This window comes from Bombyx mandarina, chromosome 22 (genome assembly GCF_030267445.1).
Source record: "Bombyx mandarina strain Sakado chromosome 22, ASM3026744v2".
Lineage (NCBI taxonomy): Eukaryota > Metazoa > Arthropoda > Insecta > Lepidoptera > Bombycidae > Bombyx > Bombyx mandarina.
Genome location: NC_143228.1, coordinates 4,961,224 through 4,988,421, shown reverse-complemented (window position 1 = coordinate 4,988,421; position 27,198 = coordinate 4,961,224). Strand labels below are relative to the sequence as shown.

At 35.8% G+C, this 27,198-nt stretch overlaps 1 protein-coding gene across 2 annotated transcripts in view; it reads left to right on the top strand.

Annotated features, from left to right (window-relative positions):
• The window catches only part of LOC114240297 (protein qui-1), a 103,812-nt gene that overhangs the window by 39,691 nt on the left and 36,923 nt on the right, over positions 1-27,198 (top strand). For both annotated transcript variants that reach the window (XM_089737120.1, XM_089737119.1), the window contains exons 2-5: positions 14,842-15,009; positions 15,968-16,047; positions 20,871-20,993; positions 22,048-22,217. In XM_089737120.1, coding sequence (XP_089593246.1) covers positions 14,898-15,009; positions 15,968-16,047; positions 20,871-20,993; positions 22,048-22,217 — 485 coding nt within the window. In that variant the 5' untranslated portion in view covers positions 14,842-14,897. The remainder of the gene's footprint in view (positions 1-14,841; positions 15,010-15,967; positions 16,048-20,870; positions 20,994-22,047; positions 22,218-27,198) is intronic.

Below are 27,198 nucleotides of genomic sequence, written 5' to 3'. Positions count from 1 at the left end.
GTGTTAGGGTTAGTAAAAGGAGAATTATATATTTTTTTATTATAAAAATTAAATTCCGTTTATTCGTTATGCATTAATTGGAATTTTATTTACGCTACACAAAAAAAAGGATGCAGGGTGAAAAATACCACTCTCCAATTGAGATTTCATAGCTCAAGGTGGGTGACGAAATTCAAGTTGTGATGAACCCCCGTAATCATTGTTAAATGTCGAATATGTGTATGTATAAGTTAGTTAACACTAGACTAGTTTAGTCACTGACTTCGCTCACTTTTATAACATACTATAGATATAATACTTATAATGTAATAGGCCGTGATTGATAAGAACACAATTTTAGAATGAGACGTCTGAATGGTCGCCTTTGTCTCAACAAGATCAAATTACTCTGAAAAGTCCGGTCGGAACGCTTTTAGAAATTAAGAACTGGTATTCTATGTAGAGAATATGTAATGAATATGTATGGAAGAAATGCGACGGAAAACCAAAGTCGACAAAATGCTTCTCAAAGCTAGCAGGCTAAAATGGCAATGGGCCGGTCACATTTGTCGAGCCAGCGACGTCAGGTGGGGGAGGAAAGTCCTCTAATGGAGGCCACGGATGAGTACTAGGAGTGCGGGGCGTCCTCCAACCAGGTGGACCGTCGACTTAGTGCGCACGGCGGGGAGTCGTTGGATGCGGAAGGCGCACCGCATTCTGTAGAAGGCATTGTGGCCTTCCCCATAAGCCTTCCTATGTCCAGTAGTGGGCAGATAAAGACTGATGATGATGATGATGATTCTATGTACTGCTTTCTAATACTAAAGTGCCCAAGCAATTCATTACTTAACATTTCTCATAAAAACGCACACAAGAACTTGATCATTTCCCTTGACACCTTTCAGGATATCTCGCAATTCACCCGCTACGGAAATAATACATCTTCCAGCGAATTACATAAAAACAGATGAGAAACTCCCGGAACATTTTTATTGTCGTCATTCACGTGTCCCAGATAGAGTGTTTTCATTCCCGTATTATGTCACACATAAAGTTATCCCGCCAAGTAAAAATAAATTCGGAATAACCGCCGCGATTTAAACTTTCTGCTTCGTTTTTATGTTTAATCTTTTCGAACGAGTTCTAGTTACAAATTATTCGTCGTTCACTTCGTTGGTATTAAATTTAGAAACATAACTTAAAACTGATTTATTGGAATGGTCCAAATGGTTGAAATTTATACTTCGGACAATAGTTTCATTTACCTCTTCAAATTACGAACATTCGGATTTTTCACTTGAAGACCTGAAAGGAATATTTAAAAAAAAAAACAAATCTTTTTCCTTTCATAAATCATGATTTTTTTATAAAGTTTATTAGCGCTTTTATTCTATTCATTTCTGGATTCTGTATTCAATGGAATCTCAATAATGACCACGACCTGCGAAAGACTCGTAAATTACTAATTAGCGTAGCTCTTCACTTTATTAAATTTAAAAGCATTTTTACTTGGAACTTTTGTGAGAAAAGAAGTATTGCATTGAGTTAATTTTGTTATAGGTATTTTTTATTACTGGTACTCGCACAGTCAAATTGCACCATCATTGCATTAGGCAGTGCACATCTAGATTAGGTCTAAAATTATGTGCCGCTTTTAATAGTCCACCGTTCCTTGCTCGAAATGCCCCACGGACTGATTAGGTCGTAACGTTTTGGAAGAAAGCTACTGTTCCGCGCTGGGGTTCGGGATATATAAAATTCCGCCGAAGTATAAATTAAAACTGTATTTATCACTTAGAACACTTAAAACACTTTAAAATTCTTAATTCACTTCTTCCGCTTCGCTTCAGGTGATTCGTTCGCTGTTTCGCTTCGAGTAGTTCCGATTACTAACTCACTGCGTGCCATCTCTGCAACGCTTTTATAGTCGATACGACATCTCTAGAATCGTCGAGAACATTCCTCACAAGTCGTGTATTTTCGATGTGTGTGTTTCCGCTATCTGACAATAGATGGCGTTGTACTTCTCGAGCATTCTAGGCGATACTATATTCTTTCATAATCGTTTCGGCTACTCGACGATAGATGGCGTTACTCTTACCGGCGTAGCACTACTATAGAACTATAATATAGAAAACAGACGCTGGCTTATTTCGAGTTCTTGAAGTATAGTGATAAGTTTGTAAGAAACTCTGTCTAAGAATTCTAAGCATTCTTCTCCAGCACTTAAAGTTTAATTCAACTTAAACGGTAAGCAGCAGCTTGGCTGTATCCATTAGAATTATTGACGTCCGTGAGCGATGGTAACCGTTCACCAACAAGTGGGTCGTATGCTCGTCTGTCTCTAAGGCAATTTGGTTTAGAGCAAAAGCTGTTAAGTTTCAGATTGACAAGCATTCTTATTTATAAATAAGAAGTATACAAGAAGGAAAAATAGACAGACATTTGGTTACCACGTATGTACCTCACATAATAATATACTCTGCTAATAGTTAAGTTAGGAACTACTGATTTAAGAATTAGGCAGTTGGATATGAAAATATGTAGGTACGTGAGAATATTGCCACAGCTAAAGCAAAATATTTTTGTATTTTATGATCTAAAACAATACCCAAATTTTATATATTGCGTAAAATAAAGTCCTACAAAGTCTAATCTTGAGTCAGCACACGGCCCAACTAAGCCTGCGCTCTTACCCGAGTATTATATATTGGTGGTTACAATCACAACTTGAACCCGACAGCTTTGACAAGTGATGTCTGGCATTTTTTTTTAAATATCATTTTTCCGTTTTTTTTATTACTTAGATGCGTGGACGAGGTCATAGGCCACCTGGTGTTAAGTGGTTACTAGAGCCCATAGACATCTACAATGTAAATGCGCCACTCACCTTGAAATATAAGTTTTAAGGTCTCAGTATGGTTACAACGGCTGCCCCGCCCTTCAAACCGAAACGCATTACTGCTTCACGGTAGAAATAGACGGGGTGGTGGTACCTACCCGTGCTGACTCACAAGAGGTCCTACCACCAGTTGATATCATACCGCCTAATTCTAAATCTTATTAAATTATCATATACATAATAATATATACAGGGTATGATGATACCTACACGTGCCGGTAATTATTACGCTCTACAACCGTTAAAAAAATATCGTGTTTCAATTATATCGTTTCATAGAATCGAACGAATATATAAACGGAAAGGCGTGTCGGCCGCAAAAAATTAAACCATGATATACTAGTAGCCCGAAAGAAGCAGGTTCGTTAACAGCAATATTTCAATGGTAAACGTAGTCGGAGGTGCATGACACGCGATCTGTTACCCCACGCGAATTACCGCGTCGAATAAATTATGCCTAATTACACTTTCAGGTATTAAACGCTCTGATGTTCTCAAATTGACTCGTTATACCCGACGGTTAACAACCATTTTTATAGAATAGTCCAAAAACAGACGTATTTGAAGATTTCTGGAATGAAATAGAAAAAGAATGAATACTTAACTCAACTCTCGAATCGGTTGTATGCTCCTTTGCCCCCAAACGGTAAAAAGTAAGGGCTAAATGGCGTTTTCAAAATTATATTGGCCTTAGATTGATTGGTATAATGTTGGCATATCAGGGATGCCAGGATAGCCTAGAAGTGATCGCGCTACGCGATAAATCGGATTATAATATTCAGAATATTGTTTTTAAACACTAATACTATAATAACACAGCAACATTATTTCAACAGCTTCTGTGTGAACAAAATATGTTGTATATGTAGCATTAGATAGTTTTTTCGATCACTCTTTAGGTTTTTTTTCATTACAATAAATAAAAATATTTACTTTCAACTTAGTATTTCTGTTAAGTCTTTCCCGTTGTCTAGGAAATACTTTTCCAACAAGATTTGATATTAACTACTACATATAATAAGTAATTCGGAGAATTATTATCAGAGTTCCACTTAGTGTTGTATTACGCGTAGGATCGAGGGTCCGAATGTTTCAGGAATTTTATGCTCGTATATACAAGATTATAATCAAAAGTACTTTTGCGGTCTAATCATGGATTTTTGCCGTTATGGTCATGTATCATTTCTGACGTTTGTTAAACTTTACAACTGTAAAGTTTCGTGGTCAGGGATTCGCGAAAACTGAAAAGAATGTCCAAGGTTAGCAGCTTAAGAATATCGTTAGTGCGATCCAAGTTTTTATCGTACACATTTCGTCTATCTTATAAATGGCCAGCGCCACAAAAATATTATTAAGATTGTATTCTTTTACACTATAATACATTCTGACTTTAATAAGTAAAATTATGAAAATTTATCTGATGAAATTTTGGTTACGGGCGGCCGTACTAGATTAAGCGCGTGGATGAAAAAGATTTCGTCGTTCTATGACGTCATTTCATATGAGGTTTTGTGTACAGAATTTAATTAAACTCACACCACCGCATCAGCTACCGCGCCGGCATGTTTACTGAAAACACTTGTTCATTTTGAATGTTCGCTTTGAAGCAATTGTTATTGAAGAAACAAATAGAACAAACGCAATTTTCCGCTTGAAAAATCTTCAAGCAGAGCATTTTTGAGGTTATTCAAATTTATTTTGTTGTTGATCACTCACCTTCAAAACTCACCTTCACTTTAAAGTGGAAGTCTTAAACACTTTGCCTCACCCCACATTCAAGATTGAAGTCAAGAGGAAAAAATAGGTAAGATGGTAGTTCCCACCTATGGCTTGGAGTGACTTTAAATGGATTGGGACGAGGACTAAAATCGACAGACACCCCAATGCATTGCGACATAAACTATGTTTTTTACCAAGACTAAATGTTACTAAATAGAAATAAACATCAACATTTCATACCAAATTTACAGAGTTTTACTACTCTTGATCCTATTTAAAAAATAATCTTTAATTATTATTTATTAAATATTTTCCTTAACCAATCACTTACACAACCCAATACACTTCAGATAATTTAGTAACAATCATCACTTTTTTATTACGCCCTTGGAACGTGTCTTTCATTAATCTTCCACGAAGATTCTAGAACAAAGCCCAGAAGTTGCTGAGAGCTAAAAGGACAGATACATCTATTGAATATACATACAAAAAGCATAGGCTCTATTTAAATTCTAAACACAACAGACTGTAATGCTGGATTTTCATAATACAAAGTAAAATCTTAAATCACGAATGACATTGTAGTCTTAAGCAACAAGTAATCCAAATCTTTTGCAGCTTTGAGATTTCACGATGGATTATGCCGTTTGAGGGCCGAAGTGAAACAAAAGATTCCTTCAGATCTAATCTTGATGAGGGGATTAATGCTGTCCGAATTCCCCCATAAATATAAAATCAGAGCTACAATTCAACGGCTTGGATCACTTTAAGCGCAATCTGTGTTTGAGACATGGTCATGTTTAATTTTATGATGAGAATTTGGTCTCGTGTCTCAAAGCGGGAGGCAATATTTAGCTTGTGATGTCTAAGGACCTGTGTAACACTCAACTGGGCCACATGAGTTAGTTTGGTCATTTACAACAATAAAAAATATCTACCCTCGTATTTGGTGGTACTAACTAAAACTTATTTTACGGTTTAATCGAACGATTATATTTATCAATATTTTTTTCAGTTTATTATTTCATTTAAATTGTTTATGTTCATTTAATTTTCGTTTATGACTGTCAGCTTGCAATGCTTTTTTTAGTATTGAAGGATTACTGGTGGCTCGGAGGCCTTTTCAGTTTCATCAGGACGTGTGGGCGAGCAAAGGTTCAGCCAGGAGGGGTGGGATTTGCTAAAAGCTGCCCGAGCGCCTCCGAAAGAGACCTATCAACTCAAGAGCGGCTGCTTCGCGAATGAATCTACTACTGGATCGGAATCGTAACCCGCTGAGAAGATCCGGCGGGAAACTCAGCGGGTTGATGCGTGAGTTAGGCTGCAAGTCGAACTCTTTGTCGAGTTCGACGAGTACGGTTACCGGGGTTCCTAAGTCTGCTCCTAATGTTAGAAATGAAGGTGTCAATTTCGCAGCTATAAGTCGTTCTTGATAACCAGAATTGCGAAGTAATCGACTCGTCGGAAATAATAAAATGAAAATACTATGACGGAAGATGGTCAGAATATATAAAAAAAAAACGTATTCATATAAACGAAACCTAACTAACAAACACGTCTCATGCACACGACAACAAAGTAATACGCAACACTTTAGTTGTATTAAACAAGCCTAAGCCTCGGGGCTTTAGCCGAAATCAGATAAGTACAAAACCGTTCTAATTTGTACTTACATCAGCACAGTTGAGCCGTGGTAATTAGCCGCAGGGCAACACTGGAACGCATAAGAACGCTTCTAATGGCCACTGAAGGAGAAATGTGGGACTACCGCTTGGAAATACGAAAACATATGAAATATATTCAGAGTATTTTATTCACACAAACAGATTTCAAAGTAATATTCCAAGGTGAATTCCACTTCTCAATAAATCGAATGCTTATCGAACGTAGTGGAAAATAAAATAAATTTCAATCGAATTGAACAATTGACAGTCATTTTATGTTAATACTAGCGGCCCGCTCCGGCTCCGCTCGGGTCTTTAATGAAAATTTAGTTTTATTTTTTTAAATAAAAGAACACTTATTGCGGCACAACAATAATAGTTAGACATGTGTTGTCGTGATACTTTTTGTAAATAATAATGTGTTCTACAAAGTCGTAGTACATTATTTTATTCTATCAACAATAGTTTTCGCAGGGCACGCGATGTAAATAATATTTTAGGTAATTTTTTTACACATTGGGTTACATTATTTGAGTTTTAGTAAAGCCCATGTCACTCGAGAATAGTGTAGTTTCCAAACAGTGAAATCATTTTTCAAATCGGTTCAGTAATTTCGAAACCTATTCAATACAAACAAACAAACAAATCTTTCCTCTTTATAATACTTATATTAGTATAGATATAAAACTATTATAATAGTTATGATTCAGACTCAATTCCGACAACGTAAACGACAACTATACTAAAAGACTACATTTGAGGTTTTGTCTACATTTCAATCCTACAATGTATCTATGCGTATACAAAACACCGTCATTTCACACAAAAAAGATAACAAAGTTACCTCATTTTATAAGATTACTTGAAGTTTGGAAGCTTCAGCGTTTGTTCTAAATTACAAAGGCGCACTTGAGATTATCGATGTGCTTATAAAATTTAAACCGGTAATTACGTCAGTTACCAAGCATCCATCGTTCTTTGTCTCTCTATTTGGGCAGACTAGTTCATGGCTCATCTTCATAGAACCTTTAAAGATAAGCCTGAAATTATTATCTGTAAAAAGATATTGCGTGCCATCCGGGGAAACTCTTTTTCTAAGATCTTATATTAAAAATGTCAAAATTATGGTACTCAACATGCCTGTTTCACAAATTACATGAGGCGCGCAAATTTTCAAGCTGGCCATTTCCTATCGAATTCCACGCATCGAACAGCAGCAAAACAAATCCTCAGTAATCACAATCAAGGGATGAAAAGGGTATGTTTTCGTACATTGTTTTAAACCCGCTCTGACCTAATTTCAGCATATTCCACCGACGCAGGGTTGTCATCCGGTATTGTTTGACCACATTGTTCTCTGTTTGTAACTAAAACTGCAACAACAACTTTGATATATGCTAGCTGTCGTATTCGTAATTTCTGATTAGCCGGTTCACTGTTCATTGTAACTTTGGAATATATTCAAGTCACGAACATTTGCTGATTTCCTATTAAGATATCTTCAAACGAGAATAGTCATTATGTGCATTCCTTTTTCGGTAAATATTTTCTCAGGCTCGATTGTAAGCTGTTATTATCTGTCTACAATCATAAAAAAGCCTTTGATCAACAGGCCAAAACAATCATTATAATTCTTCACTTTCTTCTTCATTCTACCGTTTTCTCGGATATTCGCGTTGTGATATCTATGGCCTCTTGTAAGCACCTAACACCAGGTGAGCTAAATTTGTATATCGCTTAATAAGGTTGCACGACAATCAGCTAAGTTGACGTTCGTTCAAACTTATTATTATTATACATAAAAAAATACATAAAAAACTAGTATCAAGTGCTTTGTGCATATACACATTTCTTTATCATTCTTTACATTTTTTTCTTTATACTGTATTAACTATGTCAAGCTTTTTCTATTCCAATTAAACAGTGGTTAATTATGCTGATTGCTGTAGATAAACCAAAAAAAAAAACTTCAAAAGAAATTTAAGCGGATCAACTTCCCTTGACATTTTTCGTTTCGAAATAATAATTTTGACATCAAACGACCAACCAACCCACGGACATTTCATTATCTCTAAAACAATCGGATTTTAGTTTGTTTTTTTTTAAAAAAAACCTCATTACGTTGCCTTGTTCCAAAACTTTAATGTGTCACGAAATAGCTGTACCGTATTCATTCGATTTAAAAAAAAAGTTACTCTATATATATTGACATAATGTTTTAATTACATCAACAAATTTCTCAAAGCAAGCTGTCGTTCGCCGATTGTATTCCAGCCCAAAAAATGGTGTCAATACGTAGCCATTTAATATTCGATGGATCGTTTTACAAGAACATTTAGTCTCCTTGTAATAGCTTTAACGACAGCCAAATCGATCAGGGTTCGTATTACACGATTTTGTAAATGGTGTGTGAATACAGCGATCGATATTCATGCAAACTTCACGCACCTGTGGTTTAAGGCTTATGTCTCGTAAATTTTAGCTAGACAAAATATCAAGGCCGCAAAGATTGAAGTTAAACACATTATCTTAGTAACCTACTTTACTGGTGGTAGGACCTCTTGTGAGTCCGCGTGGATAGGTACCACCGCCCTGTCTATTTCTGCCGTGAAGCAGTAATGCGTTTCGCTTTGAAGGGCGGGGCAGCCGTTGTAACTATACTGAGATCTTAGAACTTATATCTCAAGGTGGGTGGTTTACGTCGTAGATGTCTATGGGCTCCAGTAACCACTTAACACCAGGTGGGCTGTAAGCTCGTCCACCCATCTAAGTTATATATATAAGTCTAGTTATGATTTGAGCATTTAATAATTGTAAATAGATATGCTTTAACAAAAATCGACTTCAAATAGAAAAAAAGATATTCCAAAACAAATGAATATACACTAAAAACAATAATCCTCAAAATCGAACCACCCAGTCAAAAGTTACGAGGTAACAAACATTTAAAAAAAACATAGTCGAATTGAGAACCTCCTCCTTTTTTGAAGTCTGTTAAAAAACACAGTACACGCAATAAACAGAAGGTACTTAACAATTTAAATCGTTCCCGATTATTCTACTCCATTAATATTTGTGTGAATGAATAATTCACAAAACGATTGTGCGTATTCGTTCCAGACGTTCGAGGCGCCTCGCACTCGAGATATTCATTGAATTAGTAATTTGACTCACGACGTATCTCCGAGTGATTACTGATTCATGACATCGATTGCTCGGATCTGGAATGGTTCTTCTGGAAAAACTGTTGAATGTACGGAAAGTATGAAATAATGTGTATTGTTGGAAAATTATTTAACACTTTTCAGTCAGAAGCCATAATCCGAGAATCGATTTTTATTATTCAGGGAGAACTCTCAGCCGTGATTTTTTTACTACCTAAGATAAGTATTATACGTTATATCTTTCAGTGAACTAGTATTCATCCAATGATCGAAACAAGATCATAGTCACTGAACCCTCAAGATTTACATTCATTCCATTTATTACATAATTTACTCCTTTGGTTTTTTTATTAACATCTTTCTTGTATAGGGGAAGATATTGATATAATAAACCTCCTGAAAAGCTACTAACTATAAACAAAAAGAATAGTTTGAATTTACAGTGGAAAAAAGATACTATCAATTTTGTCATACTGTGATGTGTTGAATTTTTAGAAACTCTTTTTAGATAAGCGGAATCAATTTTATTTTCGAAAATGTACCTACAGTATGATATAAAATCATTAAGTATAATTACAAGAAAAACGTAATAACGACTGGTAAAAAGTAGTTGGAAAGATCCGAATACGCGGATTATAAATCATCATACGTCGGGAAAACCCTTTGACTTGCTGTAAACCAACGTAGACTGGTGATGTTGACATTTAATACTCAAAACAAACATAAAGCCATTAAATTATATACAAGTATTTAACAGCAGAAACGGCAGCGGAATAACTTTTTATTACATTTTGAAATTACGTGTTCAAAACATACGTTAATTTCTATCTTTTTTTTTTTATTGCTTAGATGGGTGGACGAGCTCACAGCCCACCTGGTGTTAAGTGGTTACTGGAGCCCATAGACATCTACAACGTAAATGCGCCACCCACCTTGAGATATAAGTTCTAAGGGTCTCAGTATAGTTACAACGGCTGCCCCACCCTTCAAACCGAAACGCATTACTGCTTCACGGTAGAAATAGGCAAGGCGGTGGTACCTACCCGTGCGGACTGACAAGAGGTCCTATCACCAGTAAAAATGAAATTGAATCTGAAATTGAGCAGGCTTATGTTAACTATTGAAATTCGTAATACGTTGATTACGAATCATTCATATCTCATATACAAGAGTACGCAGATTACAAACAAGTATCAAAGCGTTATGCTTATCGGCTTTTCTGTAGTGTGTACATGCCCCATGGTATCTAGCTTTCGAAATTTACAAAGAAAGACTCTACTGAGTCTAGGATAAATAATTATGAATTTAGTCTATTTAAAATCTATGTGCTCGATTTCACAGTAGTCCGCCCTTTGTGCTTTTAAGACACAAATCCTTCAAATACGCGATTCCGATACGTGATAGATGTATTCGCGAATCAGTTGTCCTTGAACTGTTAGACCTCAATCAGAGACATTCGGGTAGTTGCTAGCAAATTCCAGCTATCTTAATTTAGCAGGTAGGCAGCGGCTTGGCTCTGCCCTTGGCATTGCTGAAGTCCATGGGCGACGGTAACCACTCACCATCAGATGGGCCGTATGCTCGTCTGCCTACAAAGGCAATAAAAAGCCAGAGCTTACTCATCCTGATGAATCTGGAATGACCTGCAGGTCCCCAGCTATTCCTTCATAACAATCAGAAATCTAGAACTCATATAATATCTTGAACATCAATTATCGGCTGTGTAAAAAAAAGTAACCACAAATAGAAATAAATAAATCGACCTCCTATAATCTCATATTGTAGGTACAATACATCATTTTGCCTTCTGCCGTGAACATTAATTCCAAGTCAAAGACTAGTAGGTACAGATTCACTTAAAGATATGAAAACTTCTCTTTTTTTGTCTTATATTATATATCAATAGGAAAAAAACTAGAGATTTTTAAAGCAATTCAGCAATTCAGCAGAGAGGATTTTTAAAGCAATTCCGGCATGGAGGTTTGAAATATCAGCATATTTTGGAAAAGGGGTTTATTTCCCTAAAGTAGTTTGGGAATCCCTAATCTACATAATCTCAAATAGTCAATCTTTCTTAATTCCCGATATCACCGTGGGTTTCGTGATCATTTTTATTGTATTACTTAGACGGGTGAGCGATTTCACGATCCACCTGGTGTTTGATGGCTACTGGAACCCATGGACATTAAACAAGAAAGCCACCACATATCAACATGAGAAAGTATGTCCCTATCGTATACTATGACAGCTTTGCCATCCTTCAAACCACAACGCATTACTGCTTTGTCTCCCCTAGATTAACATTTCTTTAAATAAAACAGTCTCATTAAATATAAAATAAACCTGTTACTGATACCGTACCGCTTTTATTGGCGTGTCCAAACGAGAAAATCAACGGACACCAAGCAACTTGATTTCAGTAATTAAATCATTTGTAACTTACAATCACCAATGCGGTGGACCGACTGAAAATTGCAGTGGGAGGTCCCCTAAATAAGTGCAGTAGAATGGCCTCGAGCAGGGAGAGATGGCGGGACATCGTGAGACGCATCAATTCTGCCCCTTCCAACTCTACATGAGGATCATGACCACTCTATCAAGAGTGACACGATTGAGAAGAAGAACTTACAATATAAACAAACTTAATATGTGAAATTGCATTGTAAGAACAAGAACTCCTTAGAAATCAGCTTACTTTTTACGTAGCCTACCAAAATGAAGTAAGTTTTGTTGAGAACACGAGAAAGGCGTACGTACGCTTCCCGATTTGTTATTTCCCAACTAAAAGTTTGTGTTGTAAAGAAACTCGCAACAGCCCGAAATTGGCAATGAATTATTTTGCCTAAGAGTAAGGTTCGGTAAATGAACAATAACACTTAAAGATTTACAAAATTTAAAACACTGACTTAGAAATAGTCTACATAATATAAAAACTAACCAAAGGTAATATAAAAAATCAAGAAAAGAAATTAAAAAAAAAATATTTTTACTTTCTTCAGATTCATGATATTTTAATATATAATATTATATATACCAAGGCATTGAAACTTCGACATTGTTCATACTCCAAGTAGCTTTTGATTAAGGTTCCCTTTGTATCCGATCTCAATTTGAGATGAACGGGTATTCATCGCCTGTGTTCTATTTAGAAAAAAGTCTTATTCATAAAACTAAATCAAAAAGTTGAAAACCAACTTCAACTCTCTAAACAGTTACCTGAACTTTTGGATGATGGATGTTCGGAATAGGCGCTTGTCCTAACTATTAATTAATGAATGTCTTGTAAAAGTAACATGTTGTAACTATACATATATATAATTTCTATTTAGTATAGAGAAAGTTAAAGACATTTTTTGAAATGTTTTTTTTTTATCAATCAAAATATGCACCCATGCAATTGATGAATCTTAGTGGTAATTTTTCAATGCCCCCCTTAAATAACTCAAGTGTATGGGAGCCAACAAATTCTTCAAATGCATTCTGTGTTTCCTCTCGATTATTGAATTTTTCCCTACCAAGTTTCCAAACTTTGGAAAAAGTAGAAGTCTGTCGGCGCAAGTTTCATGAGTACGGTAGATGACGCAAAACTTCTAAACACGCTTTTGCATACATACTTAGATACAAAAGGCGGTCTGTAAAGTATAATTTGAGGCTATATGACACCTCACTGGCAGTGCTCATAGCGAGCGCTGTCATGTAGGAGCAGCGAGGACGAGAGATTTTTGGACAACTGTTAGCAAACCCCACCCCTCTTGGGTTTTCCAGAGCCTTTGCTCGCCCACCTGTCCTGGTGAAACTTGAAAGGCCTCCGGGCCACCAGTAATCATTCAATTAGGTGCATTGCAAGTGTCAATGCGGCTTAAGTACTCTTGGTTTCTCTGCCTGTTAGGCAAAGCAAGACATACCTTAATGCGTTCGATCGTTGAATTCGTGCAGCACACTGTTTTTGAAATTTGTCAATTTGATATAAATATATGAATAATTAACTAACTTTGTTAACATTAAAAGCTACTGCCAACTGAACGTTGAATTAGTAACGTCAGCTTCTACTATCGCCTTTAATATGTCTTTGTTATCTTTAGTTTGGAGCGACCACGCGATTTATTGTTTAACTACAAATTGGAATGGTGCAAAACATGAATGGTTTTGGAATGGTCCAAAACAATAACGAGGCGTGTATTCGTTTGCAGTGTTCACTCCGTAGACATCATTAGCGTTATGAGCCGTTAGTGCGGCATTGCTACCGCATCGAAACTCATATTTCATAATTACTCGTATTTTTATCATGTTCATACTGATGAAAAATATACAAATGTATATTTGAAAACAAAACACTAATAAATAAACAAACTACCGAATTTAAAACAAATTACATTTTAATGTGTGTATTGTCAGTCACACACAAATTTTCCTTTAAAATGGTCAGTATTATAATACGGCAACTTCATAGATACAACCCTATTATTTTATACAAGTTTAAACGTCACCTAAATAAATAAATAACAAAACAAAAGAGATACCAATTAAAACTAGTCTAAATCTTATAAAATCAGTGATTACGATCCAATTTCGATCATTGGACGAACACTAATTTAATGAGAACGAATCTATTGTATGATTATGTACGTACTAAACCAGTATTATAATTTATTTATAATGTTTTATCATTTCTTTTACCTAATTTATTTTTGAAAAATCAATGTACAACGCAATATTTAAATGAAATGGGAGAGTTCGTTGTGATTTTTTTCTCTACTTAGGATGAGCAGATATAATTGTCAGCTGTCATCAACAGACCATGCTCTCGGCTCTGTCATAAGCAGGCTAACCATGGTCTCGGGCGATACATGTAACCTGAATTTTAATAACAAAAACGTGCTTCTAGACAGAAATTTATTTATATTGTTAAGTTGGATAATAATAATAATAAACTGGGAACAAATAACGCACAGCAATCCGGTCCCAGTTTAGGATTCCTTGTGTTATGTGTACCAGAGACTGATAAATATATTTTACGGTAGACAGCGGCTTGGCTATGTCCCTGGCATTGCTGAAGTCTATGGGCGTCGGTACCCACTCACCATCAGGTGGGCCGTATGCTCGTCTGCCTACAAGGGCAATAAACAAAAAAAAACTTTAAATATACACTTAAAATAATATTAATAGCCACCCAGACAGAGAGCAAGTAAACTTGGTCATCACACAATGTTTGCCCGATGTGGGAATCGAACCCACGACCCCCGGCACAACAGTCAGGGTTGCTAATTACTGCACAACAGAGTCAGTCACAAGATAGCATAAGTTGTTAAGTCGTCAGATGACTTAAGCTAACTAAAAGACAATATACCATTAATCGAGCGTCTCATGATGTTTTCTGTAACCAAAATACACAAAGAGTCCTCTTGTTCAACAGATGTCCGTGGCATTATGTAAGAAGTTCGAAGCGAGGTAAAGAAGAACGGGGTCGCGATGAGCTCTCCGGAGCCTCTGGTGCTCCAAGCGCTGCAGGGAAACACGCAGCTCAGTGACAAGTGGCCTGGACCTCGAGCCGTCAAGATATTCGTCGCTTCCGTATACAATGGTAAGATCCTAAAATACCATTAATAATAGGCGTTAAATTGAAGTGAAACTTCTTTATCGAAGTAGAGAGGAAAAAACGTATGTAACGTTTTTCGGTTACGCGCCATCTTAATTTCTTCCGTTACGCGCCATGTTTATTTTATTTCTATTTAGTTTGTTATCAACAGATGTCGCTACACGTAAATTCAACAATTCATGAATCGCGGTGACGAGATGTTATACAGTTGATAGACGTTCTCGTATTTCTCTTGCTAAATCATACCTACCTGGCGTCGGGATACCGTGATCAAGCAGGCGGTTCCCCCGGGGAGCGGCTGCTCCATTGCACTGCGGAGTGGTTGACCCTTGCGATTATTTTTAAAGTTTTTAGTTTCACTTCTACCGTGTGTGACTTACACACACACATATTTTTTTAAATTGGAAACCTCTCCAACTTGTTGAATCTTCACTTCCCTTATCATTTATCTTGGTTTTTCACATAATAGTCATATAACTTTAGTACAGGACATTTACTTTTATAGTATGTGTAAAAATGTTTAATGTCAACTGTCATGAAATACAAATTTAATCTCATTTTATTATTCATTTATTTGTTAACGTTAGTTAAATTGAACATTGAACGAACAAGAGTCTAAAACAATATCACGTTACGCATTACTTAAGTTTTTCCAATTAAATTTAGAAATATCTTTATTTATTTATTGGATCTATGGATGCACGAGCTCACAGCCCGCTTGTTGTTAAGTGGTTACGTACAACGTAAATGCCGCCACCCACCTTGAGATTGAGTTCTAAGGTCTCAGTATAGTTACAACGGCTGCCCCACCCTTCAAACTGAAACGCATTACTGCTTCACGGCAGAAATAGACAGGACGGTGGTACCTACCCGTCCGGACTCACAAGAGGTCCTACCACCAGTAAGCCTATCTCAATAAATTAAATGGTACTATAATTCGCAGATTTTCGAGAAGAAAGACGGCAGATCTTAGAAATGGTCGGACCTGAACTCCAGTCAACTTACGATGATCGATACATCGAGGTAAATCTTTGAATTATTTTGTTCATGAAATGAGTTTTTTTCCATATCAAATCTTTCAATATTCTTATCATAGGCTGGTTAAACATCTAAAATACTTCTCTCTTCGGAATTACTAATGTTACATAATATCCGAATTCTTGCCGGTGTATTTTTACTATGTCTCATAGGATTAAATATTATGTCTGTTTTTGATGCTTAACCATCTTAGGTTCCAATTTTAAGTGTCTGTATACCTTTCACTATACGATGGATAACTGTTATCAGTGGCTTCGCTCGCGTGTATTTTAAAATAAGATTCGAAGTATGAATTTAATCTCTTTAATTATGAAGTCCATCCAAAAGTGACAGTTTCATAATAGGGGTTAAAGTATGAAATTGCCATTTAATTGTAATATGTCACGGCTTGAGATTTTTGAGTGAAAGTTATTTTTAAACGGTACCTATGAGGTTCTTCTTTTAAAAAATGTGCGACATTCGATTATCGACTGTCAGTTGTTTTTTTTTATTAAAGATGGATACTTCGAAAATTCGAGTCATTTTTGAATACGAGTTCCGAGGCGGAACTAACGCTACAGAAACAGCTCTCAATATCAATGTCCCGCTTGGAGAGAGGACTGCTAATGAACGCACGCATCTTGATGGAAATTTTGATTTGAATAACGAATCACGTGGAAGACTGCCCACACATGCGAATAATAATGAATTAAAAGAGATGATGGGAGCCGATCCAAGCCAAACTATCCAGGAATTAGCGTTATAGTTTAACGTTACCTTACCAACAATATTGACTCATTTGCGTCAAATCAATAAAATAAAAAAATAGGAAAAATGGGTGCCTCATGATTTGACTGATCTGCAGAAAGAAACGCGTGTAGAAACTTGTGTTGTGTTGTTGAATCGATACAGAAATGAAATTGTGAAATGTGATGAAAAGTGGATTCTTTACGATAACCGTAAGCGAAAAATGCAATGGCTTACCCCAGGTCAAACGCCGCAACAGTGTCCTAAAGCAAAGCTTACCAATATAAAGGTAATGGTAACTGTTTGGTGGTCACAGTAAGGTGTTATTCACTATAGCTTTCTCTGATCTGGTTAAGAAATAACGGCAGGTGTCTACTGTGCCGAACTCCGAACAATGATAGCAAAACTTGCAGTGAAACAGCCCCGACTCATGAATCGATCTTCACCATTATTGCTCCAGGATAACGCGAGACCTCATACAGCACGAGAAACCGTTTTAACTCTACAGGAACTGGAATTAGAAACCATTCGTCACCCTCCATATTCGCCAGACCTTGCTCCAACGGACAACAATTTTTTTCGTGATTTGGACAATTTTCTACGTGATGAAAAGTTTTCTTCTCAGGAGGCAGTACGAAATGCTTTCACACAATTTTTTAAATTTAGATCACCAGAGTTCGATCGCAAAGGCATAAATGACTTTCCTATTAGATGGCAGCAATGTATAGGTAATAATGGTAGATATTTTGATTAAATAAATATGTTAAATGAAATAAAAAAACGAATTTCACTTTTTCAATACAAATCGGCAATTTCATACTTTAACCTTTAATAAATAAACTTGTTCAACAACTTAACGGTAAAATATTGAGAAAAAAAGACCAACAAACCCATTATCTATTTAATTCAAACTAGACGCGTATATAATTTATTTCATATTAATACTACTAAATTTCGTTTTTGTTAATTTGAAAAATAAACTCCATACTATCATTCAACTCTTATTTTATCTCCTTCGGGATGAAAGTTCCAAACATTCTTCATTAGTGGATGCTCACAAGATAAAGACATCAACTGCCAAAATTACAAGTATGTAGTCCAAGTGGCATAGGCTCTGTGTTGACGAATCAAACATTCAATTCAGTTAAAATTATATAAGTCTACGCTAATTTATCATTTATTAATAATGAGATGTTACTAGATCTACCGTTCCTTCTGCGTTATCAGAAATCAAAAAGAATTACAATATTTTATTAAAAATTCGGTCGGACTAGATAAATATTTTTCTTTCAAAGTGTCTTTTATATGATGAGTTTCTTTGAGTGCATATTTTTGTTTAGAACTAATTAAAACAATATATTATTTCACACAATCTCTACGCTATTGATTAAACTGTCCTTAAACTCCACAAAACACATTTGATTTTGAGAAAATTTATACTTTAGTAAAACTAACATAAACACAGTCACAGGAGGCACATAAATAAACAAATAAACGACATTAAAACTTCACTGAAACTAGACCACTATGTTCCACATACGTAGGTGTTACGTTACAAACAACTTCACTACGTGGCCGTAGCGTGAGCGTTGACGACACACATCTTTAATTTTGCAAGGCATAAATTCGAACACAGAGCCTTTTGCTTTTGGAAAAACTATCTCATAAAAATGTGATTTTATTACTAAAGATCTCCAAGATTACAAATCCAAATTTATCTCCAAGATACGTGAGTGTAGTGAGACAATATATAATATGTAAATCTTAATCTTTCCGTTACGTATTTCATTGATTTTCGTTCAGTGATTTAAATAAAATACAAAGTGAGTTTTATTGTGTCAGGAGCTACCACATCTATGAGTGGTTTTCGGTAAGGGGGAAATTTTTCCAATACATTCGACTATTTTCGTATTTTGCAACATTCTTAAAGCTCAGAACGCCTTGCGGCAGAGCCTGACTGTTAGGAATCGTCACGTTAGGAAAAAGCGCTAAATCTTCTCCAAGCGATTTCTCTTTTTTTCTATTATAATTCTTGTGCGCATACGACTTTCGAAGTTGGATTGGAGGAGCATTATGCGCTGTCGGTTGTAGGATTCCTATAATTTATTTATTATTTTCTATCTAATTTGCTGAATTATTATCATTTCATATGTAAATTATTTATAAATAATTATTGAATTTTCAATGTAAGATTTTGTTGTAATGTTTTTGGAACGAAGTTACTTATGGGACGATGCGGAGGGGTACCCTAACCGAAAAAAACGTCCGTAACGTAAGATTTTTATTAGTAATGCACACATTGTACGACTTAACTTTGTAATAACGTACAAATTAGTAATGCACACAGTGTACGAATTAACTTTGTAATAGCGTACTAAAAATAACATATTTTTTTATCATTCATTGACCACGATCTCTGAGCGTTCGTTTGCGTAATACACTGACTCTTATGCAAACAACCGTGAATGAAGTGTACCACAATAAGTTCACACGTTACCGAATAACCGTGGGTTGTTGCCAAACCTCCAGTTTTATTGTCTTTATACCTCAAATAGAACTTAAAATGAATATTTTTATAATAAGGAACTTCGTTCCTATCCGGTGTCCCGCGACACCACCCATCCTTTTTTTTTGTTAATGAAGAAATTCCTTACTGCTTGGGTGCCCCGACTGCAGATTGTTTTCCATCCTTGGTATATTGAAAAACGGAGACTGATAGCAATCCTCTTAATTGCTGAACTAATGCCACAGCACATGATAGGGAAATAGAGCAAAAACTCGAAGTAGCCAAGGTCACACACCTGCATCTTCTGATTAATAGTAATAATATAAATAAATAATGTAAATTCTCATATTAACTCACAAAATTATTTACCAAAAATTTAATTATCCACCAAAACGTAATCTCTAACTCCAACCCTGCATCACGTTAAATTCTAATATATAGGTACGTGTAACTGCAAACATTTCGCACTGAAACTTCGCTTCAGCAGTAACTTTTGGCTGGCGTTCGTGACTTCAATATGCATCCGATAGCAAGTTTCGTGGCAAGGAAATACTCTAGTACACATGGCTTGAAATAGAATGCTTGACAGTATAGTCAACTCTGAGTGATTAGGGGTATCTACATATCAAAAATCCAAATTTTATTTCCGAATATCAAATCATACTACCATATGATACTGGTGGTAGGACATGTTGTGAGTCCGCACGGGTGAGTACCACCACCCTGCCTATTGCTACCGTGAAGCAGTAATGCGTTTGAGTTTGAAGGGTGGGGCAGCTGTTGTAACTATACTAAGACCTTAGATCTCATATCTCAAAGTGAGTGGCGGCATTTACGTTGTAGATATCTATGGGCTCTGGTAACTACTGAGTTCGTCCAACTATTTATGTATTAAAAACAGTATCCAAGTGTGACTCACAACAAACAACAACACAACAAATAAATATACTATCAATATATCAAGGTTTTACATTCAAAGCCCCTAGACCAAATCTGGACCTTAATATTCAGACAAATACAAATTAACAGTTTAGAAGTGCGATACTGTCAAGTTGCAGAATTTACTCTCCACTAAGTCTCTTAAATTTAATAAGTACCACATCATCCATGTACTCAACTGACAATTACTTCGATATGCCGATAACCCAGACGACAAGTATCAAGATTGTCTCATTTGCCGCGTCTTTCATTTTATTTGTCGAGTTAATAAAAAAAATATGTTAGGAAACACTTCAAATTTTACCAACATTGTATAAAGTGATTTACTAAAAAGATAAAATAATAAATACCTTATTTATTACACTAAAATATTTTTTTTATGTTTCGTATGGAAACCCATTATAACATGATTAAATAATAATAAAATTGCTTAAGATCTTTATTCGTATTCTGAATATGACCACAACCCGATTGTCGTAAAAAAATTAAGCAGTTTTCTTTTTAAGACACGCTCAGAATCGCGTTAAAGTCAAGATTAAATCTTAGACTCTTAATTTTTTTTTTTTATTGGTTCACAAAATAGTTAAGCAGAGCTGTACTACATTCTTCCAAATCTAAATGGTATTCTGTTTCACAGATTGATTTTGTGGATATGCATTACGGAACAGACGGTGGAGATGAAACGAATCCGGCGTTATTACGGTATTATCTGGACGAAATAAGGTCTTGTAATCATTCCTCCAAAGCTGGATATTTTGTTGTGAGTATACTAAGAAGGATTTCTTGGAGAATTCGGTGAGATTTTTTACAGGGCCAATAGACAGCCTGAATTCTACCTTATGGTAAATAGTTACATCCACACATTCACATCGGAACATAAGCTGTCTTTCAAGAACAATATTCTGATAGTCACTTGTTTAAAAAAAAGTAATGTTGCTCTTCAGAAATATCATAAGGGTGATTTATTCTAAAATTTCAATATATCCAAATGGCTCATTACAATTTTATGATAGCCAATAGCAATTGATACTTAGAAGCATCAGCCAGGAGTTCATAGTATTACACCTGGTATTTTTTACAAGCTGAGAGCATCACCTATGAGATTCCCACGCTAGGGAATCGCTAGGGAACTCGCACTCTGTGGCCGAAAATGTTAATAGAGACCAAACGTGACCTGAGTTTCCTTTTAAGCATTTTCTTATTTAAAAAAGGGTGCGTGTACTTATGTACGCGCGTAAAAAGCTATACTTTATTTTTATTAAATTTATTTCTTTTTTTATTTAAATTTTAATCAATTTGAAAAAAAATCGATTAAACTACATCCTCAAACACGCATATTGGACATCCTTTTTCTTGACATCGCATAAATTCGGTAATTCTCGGTACGGTTAGGAAAGTTCACCTGCGGCTATATTCAGGCTCGCCAAGTTACGTCGGTCGTATTGTAATAAGCGATTTAGTAGGCAACTTCATTCTGTTAATTTTGTGTCACGGTGCGCGCGCATCGTAAAATTTCACTCTCATCAATTTTTCATAACGCGCCTAAAGAAGTATAACTTCAAAAACCGGATTCGCTACCACAAAAAGCCATAAGTCCTGACTTATGCTTTAGAAAGCAAGAGACAGAAGGAGCATAACATATGGTGCCGGGCTTCTTTCTTCTTTCATCTTTCAACTTTCAAAAAGCCAATTTAAATTTAACCTTTACATACCTTTTTGATGAGTGATAATTTGATGCTTGTGTAACATGCCTTTGGTATTTGCCTATACTTTTAAAAGCAACAAAACTCATGCATATTTTCTTTATCTTTTAGTGTCTCTTTGGTGGTGATGCCTCATTGTACCACCCAGTTTTGCCTTATAAGATACCGTCAGATATCTTCGAACAGATGGTCATATCAGAAACAGCACAGGCTGACCTTGTTCGCGCCTGTTACCGTCTTAGTAGTGACGGGATTTACCACCTGGAAGACGATGACAAATGGTGAGTGATTTTTGTTATCTTTTATGAACGCCCTCAATTGTTAATGTTAATGAGTTGATACCGTGTTTTTTCCTATCAACTTTCTGATGTTAAAAATGTTCCATATTACCATTTACTGGTGGTAGGACCTCTTGTGAGTCCGCGCGGGTAGGTACCACCACCCTGCCCATTTCTGCCGTGAAGCAGTAACGCGTTTCGGTTTGAAGGGTGGGGCAGCCGTTGTAACTATACTTGAGACCTTAGAACTTATATCTCAAGGTGGGTGGCGCATTTACGTTGTAGATGTCTATGGGCTCCAGTAACCACTTAACACCAGGTGGGCTGTGAGCTCGTCCACCGACCTAAGCAATAAAAAAAAAAAAAAAAAATTGATATCTGTAGAACATTACTCTAACCATCAACTAGGTATGGAATAAATGCTGTCCGCAAACCAAGTATCATTGAGATTCAAACCACAACGCGTGGTTGCAGGATTCTTACGATTGAAATACTGTAGGCTGATCAACTTCAAATATACAAAGATATACAAAAATCATTCATCGGAACGATTACTCAGCCGGCCTCAACAAAACGTTTAAATCATGCTATGATCGCTCTTTCACTCCGTCCCATCTATTTAGCTCGTTACAATTTACGAGCGTCCCCTTGCAGGTCCGATTACTCAGCTGGCTCGTAAAATAAATAATTTATCTTACACAAGAAGGTTCTGTTCACATAAATATTGCTACACCTTTTAAGGAAGGTTATCTTTTATTGCGGGGACAGAGAGAGAGAGAGACAACAAGTAATACTTATAAAAGGAATGAATGCAGGAGTGGACCGTTTTGTTTGATCGTGAGTGGATTACATAGCGTCTGTATATGAGGTCTATTGCTCTTATTTTCATATTATTCGGGTGTGTGTTTCGCTTTCACAATAAAAGTCATGAAACTCTAGCGTCTTTGTAAGGGCTGTATCAAACGTAGTTGGATCCATTTAACAAATGAATATGAGAAAAATATTGACATTTTCTGTTGTTCTTTTGTTTTTTTGTGGATAATTTATAGTTTTGCCGACGAATTCAGGTCCTATCTAGCTTCGAGTGGCTACTAGAGCCCATTGGAAATGACGTTTTACTCTTTGCGACCGAAGTTTAAATGCATGAGATAACGGTTTCGTGTTTTAAAACCATGAATACATTATTGTTTCACGGTAGAAATTTTAGAAACGGTGATGGAAAAGCTAACTGGTACATAAAATACCTCTCCAATCGGGAAACAATGAAATAAAGATTTAAAAATAGGTGAAAATAGAATTAATATAGAGAAACGGTAAAAAAAATAGGAATGAAAGCTCAAGGTGGCGAGGTTTCTGATATTATAAAAGATCACAACTTTAAGATCGTGTAAGCTTTTTTGAACAACAAATTAATTATTATAATTAATGAGTTAAGACAGAATGACAGACGGAGCCGTCTAAGTTGAATGCTGTTGTAGACCACAACATTAATAAGATTACTTAAATAAAATAAGTAATTAAATTGATTCTTTTTGGCTTCCTAGACTTATACTGCACATAGTACAAAACAGTTAGTAAGTGTTTTTGTTTTCAATTGTAGGTGCACGTACGCCTTGCGCATCGCACCGCAAAATAGGTCAATGATACAGTTTATATGAAGTAACGAGTCACGATAAATTTGAATAGTCTTTTTGTAGCTATACCTATAATATAGGTATGTTACTCATAAAACGTCTTTGTTGGATCTTTGAAATGCCATAGCAGTAGTCCGCAAATGATGTAAAATGTATAATAAATTTGCTTCAATATCTTATCAAAGGATTTTCTAAAGATTTTTCTAAACCAAACGTGCCCGCGTTTCCTTATATGCATTTGCTCATGCGAAAACCCGATTCAGTCTTCTGTTTTCGCACGTCATGGACATAATTAAAACTAATTATTATTAAATGGCTTAATCTGTCCTTTTTTTATTGTCATTATATTATTTTCGGCGCTTTCAGTACTGTACAGTTTTTCGTTGTCTGTGACCACGCGAGATGAGCAAAAAACCCGAGAATAAACCGTAAAAGTCGTTTTAATTAATAAACGTTTAATAAAATAACAAAACGTTTTAGAAGAACGTCAAAGAGACGATCTCTCAGCGGGTGATATTCCTCAGTAGACCGACGGTCCAAATGCTATTGTTTGGAACTTTTACATACATGTGTAAGCTTATCTTGAGAAATTTCGTTAGCGGGATTCAGGCATCTATCAAATATCTTGCGTTCTGTGTTAGCTACCCGCAAACGAAAATCAAGCTACAAGCAAACTTCATCAACAAGCAATAATTAACTTACGCATGTAGCCCAACGTTCGAAAGTCGTTTATCCAATTGTATTAAAGTCAACCTTATGTCATAAGGTGAATGGCGACAGTAATTAAAGAAAAAAGAAAAGATAACAGATTTGTATCGTGGAATTAAATTTACACTATACCAATGTAAAAAATAGTTAAAACAGATTTAAAACATTTAATTGTGATATTCGTTTGAAAATGATATTTACAGTGAACTTGATAAGATAAAAGAGTAAGTACGCTGTAATGGAATCTATTAAATGATTCAATCTTAAAATCTAAACAAAGCTATTTACAGCTTCTTAGAACAGATATTATCGTTCCGAGAAAGAAGAGCTTAAGCAATATTTGTTTCAATAAATATTTGATTATAATCCTACTTAACATCTATATTTTCATCAAGATTAATATCAAAAGGAAACAATTTTCTCTAGTGTCGAAGTAAATAAATTAATACTAGAAGTTGCGCGATAAAACTTTTACGTTCGTGTCGCTTAGAGAATTGCTTCCGTTTCTAATAACAAGAAAATAATAGCTTCATTTGCACCTAACTGTTAAGATAACAACAACGGCAGATTGTGCATTAATAAAGTACCTATACCTCACATTAGCCTTCACTTCGCTGGAGCAGACGACGCATTGGCATATCTAATATTAGACGTGGTTCGGATATCATAGATGAATGCCGCCGCCCATCTTGAGATTTGAGGTCGAGCTTCAGTTCTATTGTTTTACGGCTGCTATATACTAGGCTGCACTAAAAGTATCGGGAATGGAATATTTCCACTGCTCCTGTCATATTAAAATATTTTTAATTGAAAACTCCTTGGTTTTAAAAATCGAATACCATTTATTTATTTAAAAAAAGATTCTCGGTCTTGTCACGAGGATTTGTCAAACTTGTTTAGTCGTTGAGAAAATGGAATTGACTCGAGAAAATTCAAGAGTGATGATTTATTATGACTTTCGAAGTGGTTTAACACAAAACAGTGTGTTGACCGGATGATTTCTGCATTTGGTGATGAAGCCCCATCCAAAACCACAATTTATCGCTGGTTTGCTAAGTTTCAAAGTGGACGTGTCAAGCTCAGTGATGATCCCCGTCAAGGTCGTCCAAAAACTGCAGTCACCCAAGAAAACGTTGATGCTGTGCGTAAGCTGATTGAGGAAGATCGACATGTGACATACCGCGAAATTCAGTCAACTTTAGACATTGGCATGAGTCAAATACAAATAATCTTGCATGAACAATTAGGTGTAAAAAAGCTGTTTTCCCGATGGATACCGCATTCGCTCTGTGAAGAGCAAAAAGCGGCTCGCGTTACTTGGTGCGTCAGAACTCTCGAAAGATTCCACGCAGGATCCTCAAATGCTGTATACAACATTGTATCAGGTGACGAATCCTGGATATACGCGTACGAACCCGAAACAAAAAACCAGTCACGAGTTTGGGTGTTCGAAAATGAGTTAAAGCCAGCAAAAATTGTTCGTTCACGGAGTGTTGCAAAAAAAATGGTGGCCACGTTTGTCTCCAAAACCGGCCATGTTACGACTATTCCTCTTGAGGGACAAAGAACGGTTAATGCAGAATGGTATGCTAGCATTTGTTTGCCACAGGTCGTTTCTGAACTCCGTAAAGAGAACTGCAACCGCCGCATCATCCTCCATCACGACAATGCGAGTTCTCACACCGCGCACAGAACAAAAGAGTTTTTAGAGCAAGAAAACATAGAATTATTAGACCATCCGCCGTAAAGCCCCGACCTAAGCCCTAATGATTTCTATACTTTCCCTAAAATAAAGAATAAATTGCGTGGACAGAGATTTTCATCACCTGAAGAAGCTCTGGACGCCTACAAAACGGCCATTTTGCAGACCCCAACTTCCGAATGGAATGGTTGCTTCAATGATTGGTTCCATCGTATGGAAAAATGTGTCAAATTTCGCGGAGAATACTTCGAAAAGCAATAAATACATTTTTAAATAGTAATGTTGTGTCACTTCGTTAATTCCCGAAATTTTCAGTGCCGCCCTCGTAAATAATACCACATACATACATACGGGCTTTTAATTCCTTAGGAGATCGATTTCTCAATAATTAAATTATGAAAAAAAAAATACATATGTACGTTCTGTCAATTATTTTGTCCATTTCGGTTATTTTTTGATAAAAGTCAATAAAATAAAAATCAAATAGGAACCGCAAATGAGTCGGTAGGTTACTTTAACGCCTCGGTATTAAAATAACATATAAATCTATATATTAATACGTGAAGCAAAAACTTTGCATCCCTTTTTACAAAAATTGCGCGGACGGAGGAGTATGAAATTTTCCACACTTATAGAGAATATAGAGAAGAAGTGCACAATGCTAATATTTTTTTTAAATAATGCAAAATAGATACATTAAATCAATAAAGAAAACGTTACACACACTACATAACATGTATTTGATGCACACATGCATGCATACTATTTACTGTCAAACTTTTGTTCTTGACGTCTGTTGTCAAATTGAGAATAGATTAAATATTGTTTGTCTTTGTTAATATTTTTATAGTGTAGTCTTGGCGAAATTTGTGATTATAGAAGCATAAAATACAATCATAATAGTGTACAAACTTACAATTGCAGTTAATTATAGTCGAAT